This window comes from Rhincodon typus, chromosome 42, assembly GCF_021869965.1.
Source record: "Rhincodon typus isolate 14 chromosome 42, sRhiTyp1.1, whole genome shotgun sequence".
Taxonomy (NCBI): domain Eukaryota; kingdom Metazoa; phylum Chordata; class Chondrichthyes; order Orectolobiformes; family Rhincodontidae; genus Rhincodon; species Rhincodon typus.
Genome location: NC_063373.1, coordinates 1,912,322 through 1,925,623, shown reverse-complemented (window position 1 = coordinate 1,925,623; position 13,302 = coordinate 1,912,322). Strand labels below are relative to the sequence as shown.

The 13,302-nt window shown below is 39.9% G+C and overlaps 2 gene segments (V, D, J or C); both read right to left on the bottom strand.

The window, feature by feature from the left end:
- Positions 1 to 3,450: 3,450 nt before the first annotated feature.
- LOC109928399 lies at positions 3,451 to 4,576 on the bottom strand. The segment is given in 2 exon segments: positions 3,451 to 3,791; positions 4,531 to 4,576. Coding segments are annotated over 2 exon segments (387 nt in total).
- A 1,154-nt stretch (positions 4,577 to 5,730) lies between these two features.
- Positions 5,731 to 6,165, bottom strand: LOC109928400. The segment is given in 2 exon segments: positions 5,731 to 6,065; positions 6,150 to 6,165. Coding segments are annotated over 2 exon segments (351 nt in total).
- Between the last annotated feature and the right edge of the window lie 7,137 nt (positions 6,166 to 13,302).

Genomic DNA, 13,302 nt, shown 5'->3' with positions numbered 1-13,302 from the left:
GATCTTGATTTTCTGCTAACATTGACCAAGAGAAAGTTAGGGAATTCTCGCAATTATTGTTGTCTGGAACGTCGTGAATTACTGTGGATTGAGAGATACAGTGATAGGGATCTCAAAGAGATTCGTACAGAAACATCGTTACCTTAGGACAAATTGAAGGAGCTAAAAAGCTGTGCGAGGATATACATTGATTAACAACATTTAACAGATTGCAACCATACAATGTTTCTGCATAACTGCTCCAATCAGCTCTGAATGCAGGAGTGAGATTTCCGATGAAAATGAAGCCAAAGTGAGGAATCGGCAGGCGAAACACGATGAATTTATTAACTCTGCCTTCTAACGCATGCATATCTGTTTATCATGTTCATTGGTAACATTTTACCATCTCTGGTTGGAGGCTGTTATTAGCGAGTGACAAGAGAAAAGCTTTTTTCTCCTGTTCCCCACGTAGAAGTTTGTCAGAACTCGCCAACCTGCAAACTCAGACGAACTAGTGACAGTGAATAAAAAAGGAATATCTGAATATAATTTCAGCAGCAGTTTTTCTTTCACTGAAAATCACTTATTCAGGTTACCAAACGACAAAGTGGTCAATCAGCTCAATAGGAAACGATTTGTTTATTAGGTCAGTTAGAGATCAGCTGTATCTCAGTAGATATAGAGCTCAAGTTTTTTTCTACGTACAGTGAATGATCAAACTGTCTCTCCAGTCAGTTAGTGAAACGTATCTGTGATTACTCATATTTTCGTGATCAACTGACTGAACAATGAAAGATTTTATTCTTGGACCTAAACATAGATTTGTGGTTATCGACGTCATGAGACAAGCAGATCCATTTCATTCAATCGCATGGTCCTCAGGAAGTGAATTTAAATTAAACACAAACAATGCTGTCAGCATTTTCTTGTCCGATTTTTCTTTTCTTGTCTGCAGGCTTCTGACGTACAGAAATATCCCTGCTATCCCACAGCAGCAGTAATGTTGCTGTACGTTCTACCTCTTGTCTGGGTGACTTGCATTGTTGGGAAAAATTTAAACTTTAACATAGAGCTTAATCTCTAGAGGTGCAAATTCGTGAAACAGAGTACTCGCATTAGACAAGTATTTGAGCTGGATCAAAGCACGTTTTGGTTATGGTTTGCACTTTGACCTGCGTGTGACATGAGGAATTAAGATAAACAAAGCACCACAGATAAATGATTTATGGAGATAATCCTGGAATTGAGAGATCTTAGCTGTTAGAGAATAATGATTAGGCAGGGGATCTTTTCTCTGCTGGCGAGAATAATAACAGGTAATTGTAACGATGGTTCACATAGTGACGCTTCAGTATATTCCAGTGAAAGTGATTTTGTCCAAGTGTATCATGATCAGTGAGCAGTGCTATTAATGGCAGACTGTAACACTAATACCACAACATAATTTGGTATGAACCCAGGGGCCAAGACTCATTCTGTAAAAAAACGATAATTGAAGTGAATGCTCATTTCGAGCTTAATTCGGTCATCAGGAATTTTTTTTTTTTGGCCATTGTATTGAGCATATTTCAGACGATGTCGATTGATTAGTACCTTAAAGTAAAGAAGTGATTTGAGATTTCTGCTAGAAATGAACTGGATCAACTACGATCTCATTCACTGGTACAGCAGATTCGACAGTCTAAATGGCCTCCTCCAGCCCGGTCCTGTGTTCATATGGCCGGCACTTTGATGTCTTAAATTGCACAACAATGAATCTGTAAGTCGATTTGTTGACTCTGTCAGAAATAAATTAATTGGCATGGAAATAGGATATGACACATCATTGACTCCGAGCTGAAACAATTCAACTTCAAGCCCTTTGTTCAAACTGATCGATTCACTCTGCAATCATGTTGGATTTTATTATTTTCTCATTCCTCACTGCTGCCACTCCTTTAATTGGTAAGCTCCTGTCTTGTAAAATGTTCACTTCGAGGTAATATGACTACAGCAATCTTCTCTTTGGCTGTGTTTCTTTGTTTAATAATATAAACTTTAACGGTATAACATTTACTGTAATCGTTATTTTAAAATCATTTTCTTTCTATATTTATGCAGGCATTAATAGTGCAGACTCGATTTCACAAGAACCCTTTACAGTGATACAGTTTGATGGAGAAATTGATGAGTTTTCATTTGAGCTACTTGACAAAAGATAATACATATGCCTTGTAATTGTGCCGTCACTACCCAGGTAAATCTCTGACATTCTTCAGCGACATTCCTAAATATGGGAGTGTTGTCAGACCAAAAGGCATTCATGCTCGATTTTCTTCATCTTTAAAATATGAGGAGATGCTCACCATTGGTGAGCTGCGGCTGTTTGACAACGTGGTGTATTACTGAGAGCTAAGGGATACAGTAACGGAACCACTGGGAGTTGCAGTCAAAAACGCCGCTGTCATGGGACAAAGTGAGTGGTATGGGGAGTGGGAGATGCATGGGGCGTGCAGACTGCAGAGTAACTAAGACTTGCTAAACGTTTTCTTGGAAAGCACTGAACTGAGAAATATCCTTCTGTTTAACAACAGAGAAGAATAACAGGTGCTGCATTGGAGAATGCTGCCTTTTCATAGGCTGCATTCAGAACATCACTCATATATGTGATTAAGGAATTTATGCCAATTTATACAGTAAAAATTTTGTGACACACCAGTTTCCTAAAATATCTTTCCTGACTTTTCGAGCCATTCCTGAATATTAAACTGAAACAAGAAAGCACCGCGGGATAGACAACAAAATAAAAAAAAACGCTTTTTGTTCAATTATATATGTAGCCTTAGCTGATGAATTCATATTTCAAAGAGGTCTTCTAATATTCCGCGTGATAAGTGCCATTTTCTTCAATTAATCTTTCATATTTGGTTAGATTTCTGACCAGCTATTCCAAGAAAACCCGACTTCTGTTCTTCCAGATTATTGCCGTTAATATCATTGTTCTTCATTTTCTCTTTCTATCCTGAAAGTATCCCTCTTTTACATTGCGAAATTACGGATCCTTAATCTTTATTATGTGTACACTTAAGAGGTGTTCAATTTGGTTGGTGGAAATATTATGTTTCTCACTTTGTAGGCTGTTCTTCATACTACATTCAGCAATTTCACATTGAAAATTATTTGTTCCTTTTTTTTCCCAATGCTGCGATACACAGAAATATTTAGTGCTAGGCCAGCTGCACAGTTTGTATCCTCACTGAAACAGAGCGAGGTGTTCTCTAACATTCGGAAAGAAAGAGCAGACTATTCGGTCCTCACACTGTCAACACAATAATCAGAATCAGTATTCGCTGTGAACAACTTTAAATGTTGATAACGTGGATTGTCCACCAAGATTTTCCCTTCGCAGTAAGTGAATTGTTAGTCTGTAACCTACTTTCATAAACAGATCGCAACAACAGCAGCTGTAACCTAGAAAAATAGCAGCAGTTATTGTACAAGGCTTTTACTCGTTCCTATCACTGTGAGGCTCATTGCACAGTAATGGACCATTGCGTCAGACAATTGCAGGTCTGAGATGGTCAATTGATACAACTTGTCTTTCTGCTGGACTACATCAGAAAACCGGGTCTGAGCAAAATCCGCCTTCAATTCAGCACTGCCAGTCGTGTAGCGCCGGGCTGTGAACTCGGGCTGTCTGCCTGGGTACTGACGGTACCAGAATAAGTAATAACCATCGTCAGTGTAGGTACAGGTCAAAGTGATACTGTCTCCCTCCATCTGCATTAGCGAAAGATCCCGCTGACTAACAGAAACGGCCTCACTCAAATCTGGAACACAAGGTTAGAGAAAGCAGATAACAAAGATTACATATTTGAACAAAATGAACGAATTGTAGAAATTCTTGATCTTGCGTAAAACTAGATAGAATTTAGAGCAGGTAGAGCTTGTTCAGATCGTTAGGCGCATGCCTGTGTATATAACAACCACAAACATCCTTCTTATTGCTTCCGATTATTCTATTAGTAAATCACTCAATCCCTTTCTTCCTCTTTTCTGCTTTTGAATGCATCTTTGTTGTTTAATACAAATTCGTCCTGTCGCTATGAAAAACACATTCTTCATATTCTCCAGATGTTTTATTTTAAACTCTGAAATCCTCATTGGATCATTTTGTATCGTTTGAACTTGTTTATTTAAATTTATGTATCTGAAAACCCCTTCAAGTGGAATATCTCACTCCGTGACTGGAAGAAAATATCTTTTCACTGTTGTAAAGACATCAGTCCGGATACCCGTTAGTCGTCTCTTCAGTGGAGAAAACAACCCGAGCCTACAGTTTTTTTTGTCAGTTACAAAATCTAAATTCTAGCGTTAACTCCATAAACTATTTTTTTTTCCTGTTGTGCTTTACATCTCTTCAATCTTTGTGTAAAATAGGTACTAGGCTTGCACGCGATTAGAACGTGTTCTCTGATCCAGCTCCCGTACCTGTCTAACATTTGTAATCTTTTTCTCAAATATATTCCTCCAGCCATTAAACACTGTTCAAAGCTATAAACACCTTACCAACAGTAGAAGTCACCCAGGCCAGACAGAGAAAGCACAGCCACATCGCTACTGCTCTGGGATTCGAAGGATATTTCTGTATCTCAAAAATCCGCAGAACGTCTGACAAGAAGAAAAAAAAATGATGATAGTTTGGATTGAGTTCAAATTGATATCACTTCCTGCGAACCATGCGATAGGAGGGCCTTAATCTGACGTTCTGCTGACGTCGATCGCCACAAGTCTCTGTTTACGTCAGAAAAGAGAGACAATAAAGGTTATCCCTGTTCTTTAGAGAAAGATGAGCAAATATAAACAGCTTATATTTAACTCACTTAAGAGAAGTTTAATCGCCAACTGAATGCGGAAAGAAGCTTGATTTCTGACTGACTTGACACACAGCTTAGTCATCAAATGATCTAAAACAAACTGTCTCAATAAAAGAAGTTTCATTGTTGAAGTTAGATTGAGAAGTTCGCTTTTCATTCATTGTGAGTAATCCGACTGAATTGGCAACAGGGTGAGCCCTGTTAAACTTTCTGCGCGGGACACCTGAGGCTTTCCATTTGTGACACCAAACAATGGGGAGCGGAGAGGTGTGTTTTGGGGGTTGGGGGTGTGGCGGTGGCGGGTGTGCGTCGAGTAGTGGTGGTCAAATATGTCAATGAGCCAAATAATTCGGCTAAAGAGCGCCCAATAAGAAGTATAATTTCAAAAACTGCACTTTGTTTCTTCTGCAAATTCCTTACTGTGGAATTCTGGGGAAAGAATCATTGGACCCGAAACTTTAACTCTGAGTTTGCTTCACAGATGCTGCCATACCTGCTGAGCTTTTACAGCAAATTCTGTATATGTTCAGCCTCAGAACAAAGTTTTGTCTCTGGTTTACAGAATAATATTAAACTGGGCATAAACAATAGTATGACTCCTTTATCAGGGCCAATGTTAGTTTCGGGAATAGATGAAAAATAATTACATTTGTTGAGTAATAGTGCCAGAACCCGCCTTTTCAACACCTGCACAGTGTGAGTTAAAGAAAAATCGCATCCAATATTAAGAGTGATTTGAACAGAACATAGTGGAATCAATAATTCAAAAAGAAAAAAAAATGGACAGGCTGATATTAAAATCTGGTTTTTATTATGCTAACAATTCATGATTCAGCTCAGAGATCTGATACATTAAGAGGAGGTAGGGCTGTCTTGCTGGTTTTTGTACATGTCAAAAGATTCTACGTATCAGTGTGGAGCTCAGAGCACAGCAGTAGACGGCAGAGTCGGAGACGTCAACGTTGGTGATATTTAAATGCACTGTTTTCTTGTTTTTGTCCAAATTAGCAGAGAACCGGTCAGGAAAATCTGTAGACCTGTCCCCTTGCTGCTCGTTGTATCTGTGCAGTAAATATCTTGGAAATTTCCCAGGAAACTGAATGTACCAAAAGAGAGTTTCTCCAGCGAATTCTGCTGTTGTGTAATTACAGTTCAGTGTTAAATTATGGCCTTCCTCAGCGATCCATTCAGGTGGATCCTGGAAAACGGAATCTTGGCCGTTCGTTCCTGCAACAAATACATGCAAAGTGTTAAAAATCTGCATACGTAAATCTAATCAAACACACAATGGCGATTTTAACTCTGACTTACCGAGCACCACGGCCATGATTATCGGTAAGGAATACAGTAAACACATGATATCTACCTCAACCGTAAACAGAACGTTTTAAATGAATTGATGAATCTTACATCAGTCACTAAAATTAACTAAGGGGCCTTCCTCACCTTTTGGGAAAAATGAGCAAGGCTTCACTGTGCTGCGATTGGTTGTGCTCTCAGATTTGACGTCAACTATGGACGAAACAGAATCAGTTAACGACAAAAGACTAAATTCGTTCTAATTGTACATCTTGTTGTTTTGGTGTCTTTCTCATCCGTTTGTTCTGTCTCACATTTTTAGGCATTCTGCCTCGGCTTAACTTGCTTCTGTTTTGAACCCAATTTCTCCATCTTTTCATCGATTTATCATTCTTCCTAATTTAGGTGAAAGGTTAATAATTCAAAATTGATGTCAAACTCATGTATCAATCGATGCATCCGAATGCTGACTGATTTACAAGGAAATAATAAGTTGTGATCCCATTCCAAATCAGATTATAGATTAATAGTGTTAATATTGGAAGGAAGACGACGATTTCAGTCGTACACGATCCTTACCAGAAGCACTTTCGATTCCAACACCTCTGGAACTCGCTTTGAGATTTGATAAGCTTTGAAAGACGCCATGATATATATGCACCAGATAGAGCTATTTTGCTGTTAAAATTTAACTAATTAAATATCACTGCATCTTTAAAAAAAAAGGAACAGAAGCACGCCGGCTTCTTCCCTTGCAGAAACAGGCAGGAATAGCCCAAATTCTGTGGCAGCAAGCTGAAGATCGTTCAAACGAGAGAATGGGAAGGGAAGACACTAAATGAGACGTTCCCTTTGACGGAAATTTAGTTAAACTATCGTCTCTGAAGAAGAGCAAAACCCTGAGAAATGGGCAGGCAGATTCACAAACAACTGCTGAAAGCTATAAACGCCAAATCATACTCATCGATTTGATTCTCAGTCTGCAGATAGAAGCTGGATTACTGAAAGCAGACAATCGAAGGGAATGAGTGTGGTGGGACTGGGGAGTGGGAGTCCAGAAAACATGGTGCGTTGAGGTAAGATGATAGATCTGGATTTCATACTTGGAATAAGAATTATTGCGTTGAATCTAGAATTATAGATATCTTTAGAGAACAATAGGAGATAAGAGACTTATATTATGTGGGGTCTTAGACAAGATTTGTTTTCCTTATATTGATATAAGTTTCACGGTAATATGACTGAGTTAATCAAAATTAAAAGGGCTTTTGATAGAATATAAAGCATGCTATATTGGCTTCAATGGCAAGGCTTCCGGTAACAGGAGGAACGAGATCAAGAGAATTGATAAAACAGAAAGCATCTTTTACACATTTTACATGATTCAGATTCATAATGCCCCATGTGAGAGGACTGTGAAAGCTCATTAAATGCTAACTTTCAGAATGGTGTTTTAAAAGACCTGGAAAGTGGTTAAATATGAAATGCTACAGAAAGTGAGAAGAACGATAGGAATGGAACTAATTAAGTGGCCCCTTCAAAGAGCAGAGTCTTGTGTGATAGGTCTATTAATATTTGATCCTTTATTCGTCCCCTCAACTCTTCCCATGTGTTCCTCGGTTACTCTGTTCTAAAGAGCGTAGGATGGTCACAGAACTTCTAACATTTATCAGTTCCCGGTACATTTGAGCAGTGCTGTGCAATTTCTATTCTCACATGGAGAAAGTACACTCAAAGCCAATTCTGCAGCAGTCCTGCACTCAGCTTCCGTTTTCTGTTTTGGTTCTGACCCGCCTTGCCGTCCTGTGTTCCTTTAACGATTATTGCAACCGTCACTATTTGTCATGAGTGGATCAGCTTTGAATGGGGATCACGGGGTGTGGGTTTTCCACGCATCAAAATGGCAACCCAGAGAGCACAATGAGGAACTGTCTCCCACCGTGTCTCGCAATTATCTCATTTCTAGGGCAGTGATTCTTTTCCAAAAGGAAAAAAAAAATCTCTATTGTCCCCGAACCGTATATTTGCAATCCTGATATTATTACTTGTAAATCACTGACGGTAACGATTATAATTTTGATTACTAGTGTTAGTTAATGTTAGAATGGTGTCAGAAAGATACAGTGGAACAGCTGCTTCCTGAAATGGCATTTAAAAGACAGAAGTACTTTTCTACAAATCTGCAACTTGAAGACAAGAGATGCAGGTTATGCTCAATGATACAGCCAGTGCAGCATCCGCAGTATGTACTTTGGTTGGGAAGTTGATAAACAGGAACTCTCCCTTCACTTCAGTTCTAAGAATGAATCACTGGACCCGTTACGTTGACTTTCATTTCTATCCACAGAGGCTGTCAGACCCATTGAGTTTATCCAGCAATTACTACTTTAGTTTCTGCTTTCCAGCTTCTGCAGTTATTTTTCAAGTTCTTATGCGAACTTTTGTGAGCTATCCTCTGCAACATTTAATAAAACTATGATGATTACCCGTTAAACCATCAACAGGGCCCTCTTTTCTGACTCTGCCGTGTATTTCTGGGCCATGCGCCCCGCACTGATTCAGAGATGACAGACTCCATATAAGCCCAACTCTCAAACTTGCAGGTAGAGTGCACTGGGTGGCGCTCTCACACGAAGCAAATGAGACAATACAGCTCCAGAGACGGTCATTTCTGATTTTCTCAAAGAGACAAGAATAAATCTCAAGAAGAAATGTTGAACTTTACTTGGAGGATTATATCTGTCTATGAGTTCAGGATGCAAATATCATCGGAAAGGACAGCAGAAACCTCGCTGTGCAGTTCTGCTTCTCCAATTCCTGCCGAGTTACTCCAGAAACTTCCCTTCACATCCGCAGGTCATTGGCCTCCACGATAACCATAGAAGATTCATTACTTCTGGTAATTGCACTGAGAGGGGCCTGAATAATAATGTAAATCTTTGTTGCTGTCCGGCATACGACTTCAAACGTACCACAACACCCGTCTTCCCATAAGGTAGATCTGCAGACCGAGTACCGAATACAACTAGAATGTCTCACTTTCTTGTCCACAAACACATGAACAGTTCTCAGTGCACACGGAAGAGGGAGCCAGCTCAACATGTTCTCTCATGATCCCAGGCGGTGAGTTAAATGCTGTTTATTTGTTGCCTCAGACATGGATTTAATAGAAGATTCATATTAGAAATCCACATTAGGTTGGATCGGTCATTGAGCAATAATCATCAAACAGAAACAAATATATGAAGAGGACTGTAATTGTAATAAGTGGAATATGCGCTGCAGAGACAATTGTATTGCACTTTCTTTACCTTTCGAAATGAAATAGTTTGTCATGTACATTTATGAATGTTGGAAATATAATTTAAAGTCACACAAATCTGTCCACATATCGAATAATTGGCTTCAGATATTAACCTCTGAACGGGGCAGATGAATAGCAGCTCTGGAAAATGCGAAATTAATATCAAAGTGAGAATGAGAGGCACGTCCTGCAATCGTATTACTGAAGCAACTTATGATAATGACGTTGGAGATCGATGATAACGGAATGGAAGACAGTTTAAACCTGTTTGTAAATGTATTGGTCTCATACCCCATTTTATACTGAGTGGTGACATTAAAGTTTGTCGTTCATGATTTGGAAAATGTAGAGTGTGATGCACTCTGAGGGGAATGTAGCACTGACAGCCAGTTTAATTTTTGTACTGTAACTGGTTCTACTTTAACAAGTGGCATGTCATGTTCTAAGCGCTTTAATATGATAGCGCATTCTTTCTACAGAGGCACAGACAGATCTTTGTACAGCCGACATCAGAACGAGATATCAGAATGGTGTGTTGCCTCCATGGTTCAGGATCAAGGATATCTCAGAGGGAGTACAGAATCTTCTCAAAGGGGAAAATGACCAGCAGGAGTTCGTTGTATACAATAGAAGTAACAACATAGGAGGGTAAAAAAGGGCGAGATTCTGAGGAGAGAATAAAGGAAGTTAGGCAGGAAATGAAAACATATGTCCTGGAGGATAGTAATATCTAGATTTCCCGTGGTGTCACGAGCTAATGTGGATAGGAATACCAGGAAAGAGCAGATGAATGCATGGTTGAGGAGCTGGTGCAGGGGAGAATGGCTTACATTTTTGGATCATTGGAATGTATTTTGAGGCAGAAATGACCTTTTAAAGAAAAACGGCTGGCACCTGAATGAGAAAGGAGACTAATATAATGATGACAAGATTTGCGAGAGCTGCTCTGGAGGAATTAAACGAGCGACGGAGAGGTTGGAAGCCATGGAGACTGAAAAAAAAACGAAGTCAGTCCAAGACTGGTGTACTTGGGAAAAGAAGCAAGTCAAACAGTCAGAGCTGCCAGGAACAAAAGAGAGAACGACGTAGGACTGATAAATTAGCCTGCATTTTTTTCCATGCAAGGAGCCAAACAGGTAAGGCAGATGAAGTCAGGGCATGGTTGAGAAGTTAAGACGGAGGTATCATAGCAACTACACACGTGGCTCACTGATGGACAAGAATAACAGCTCAATGTTCGAGGGTATAGATGCTAAAGGAATAATAGAAAAGAGGGCAAGATAGAAGGGGAGTACTGTCTTTGAATAGGGATAGCATTACGGCTGTTCTTAGGGTGAATATTCCTGGGAGTACGTCGAGGGAAGTTATTCGGGAGGAACTGAGAAATAAGCAAGGAATGATCACTTTATTGGAATCAGACTACAGAAAACCACCACAATAAGCAACGGAAAATTGAGAAACAATTTTGTAAGCAGATGTCAGTTATCTATAAGAATAATAGGGTGGTTTTGTTCAGGGACTTCAACTTTCCGAAGATAGACTGGGGCTGCCACAGTGTTAAGGACTTGAAGGGAGAGGAATTTTTAGTTATCTACGAGAAAAACTTTCAGATTCAGTGTGTGGATGAGCGTACCAGAGAAGGTGGAAAACTTGACCTGGTCTTGGGAAACAAGGCAGGGCAAGTGTCTGAGGTGTCAGTGGGTGAGCACTTCGGTGCAGTGATTATATCCGTAGTATTTTTAAAATAGTAGTGGAAAAGGATAGCTCATACCTAAAAGTTAAAATTCTAAGTCGGAGTAAAGCCAATTTTGACGGCAAGAATTTTCAATAGTTGATTAGAGATGGATGTTCGCATGTAAAGGCACGACTGGGCAATGGGAAGCCATTAAAAATGGGATAACGATAGTCCAGAGACAGCATTTTCCTGTTAGACTGAAGGGTAAGGATCATGGGAGTCGGGAATGTGGAAAAACTGAGGTTTTGCTTAGGAATAAGTAGGAAACAGATATCAGGTTTGGAATACAGGATCTATTGAATCCCTAAAAAAGTATAAAGACAGTAGGAGCACATTTAATAGGGAAATCAGGTGGGCAAAAAGGAGACGTGAGATGCTTTTGGCAAATAGGGTTAAGGGGAATCCAAACGAATTCTTCAAATACATTTCGGACAAAAGATTAACAATGGAAGTAATAGGACTCCTTAACGATCAGAAAGGTCGCTTATGTGTGGAACCACAGGAGTTGGGGGAGATAATAAACAAGCATTTTGAATCGGTGTTTACAATGGAGCAGGATATGGAACATGGAGTACGTGGGGAAATAAATAGTAATATCTTGAAAAAATGTCCATATTATTGAGCAGGAAGTGCTGCACGTCTTAAAATGCATAAAGGACAACACATCCATGTAACTTGATCAGGTGTAGCCTCGAACGCTCTGGGGAAGCTAGAGAAATGATTTCTAGGTCCCTTCCTGAGATATATGTATCATCGATAGCCACAGGTGAGGTGCAGGAAAACTGCAGGTTTTCTAACGCGTTGCCGCGATTTACGAAAGGTGGTAAGGAAAAGCCAGTGAAAAAATCAGAGAGCATGACTTCAGTGATGGGTAAGTTGTTGGAAGAAATACTGAGGGGAAGGATTTAGATACATTTGAAAGGGAAGGACTGATTGGGACGAGTCAACACGGCGTTGTGAGTTGGAAATTGTGCCACAGTAACTTGACCGAGTTTTTAAAGAAGTAACGACGAGAATCGAAGAGATTGACAAAATTATGATGGATATGGATTGTGTGAATAGCAAAGGTCTTTTTCCCAGTAGTTGAAGGGTCCAAAACTAAAGGGCAAAGGTGTAAAGTGAAGAGTGGCACGGTTTAAAAGGGAGTTGAGGGGTAAAATCGTCACGCAGAGGGTCATTTGTGTATGAGCTACCAGTGGAAGTGCTGTAAGCTGGTGCATTTACAACATTTAAAATGCGTGTGGATACGTACATGAGCAGGAAGGGGTCAGAGAGACATCGGACAAATATCCAACCAAAGAGCTTGCTTCCACGATGGACTGCTCTGTGAAACTATATTATGCTTGACTCAATTTTGGTCCACATGAGTAAAAGTTGTGCAACGTGTCATAGAGTCATACAGCACAGAAACAGACGGCTCAGTCCAACATGTTTACACTGAACAGATATCCTGAACTAATCTAGTCCCATTTGTCAGCATTTGGCCCATGCCCTTCTCAACCCTTCCTATTTATTTCCTCATTCAAACGTCTATTAAATGATGTTGTCGACTTGCTCGCCGAACCAGTGTTTTTGAGTGAAGATATTTTGCCACCCTGCTAGGTAACTTCGTCAATGCGTCTCCGGTAAAGTGCTGGTGTTCTGTACTGCGTGTTATTTATATGTCGCGGTTAGCTGGAGTGGTTGGCATCATTTCCGGTTTTGTTTTTCAGTGGCTTGTATATTGGTTCCAGTTCAATGTATGTGTTGATGGAGTTCTACTTGGAACGCCAGTCGACAAGGAATTCTCTGGCATGTCTCTGTATGGCATGTGAAATTATGGAAGTGTTGTCCAAGTCGAATTTGTGTCCATTACTTTTCGTGTGTTCTGAGAACAGTGAAAACTGGGCGTGCCTCTTGGTGGTTATTTGGTGTTCGTGTATCCTTACTGTCAGTTTTCTTCGAGTTTTTCTGATGTAATGTTTCTCAATGTCCTTGCATGGTAAGTTTTATATTACGTTGGTTTCATTGGCTGTGGGTATGGGATCCTTTATGTTCTTCAGTAGCTGTCGGAGGATGGGTGTTGGTTTGTGGGCTACCCTGATACCTACGTGTATGAGTAGTCTTGTGGTCATCTCTGATATCTC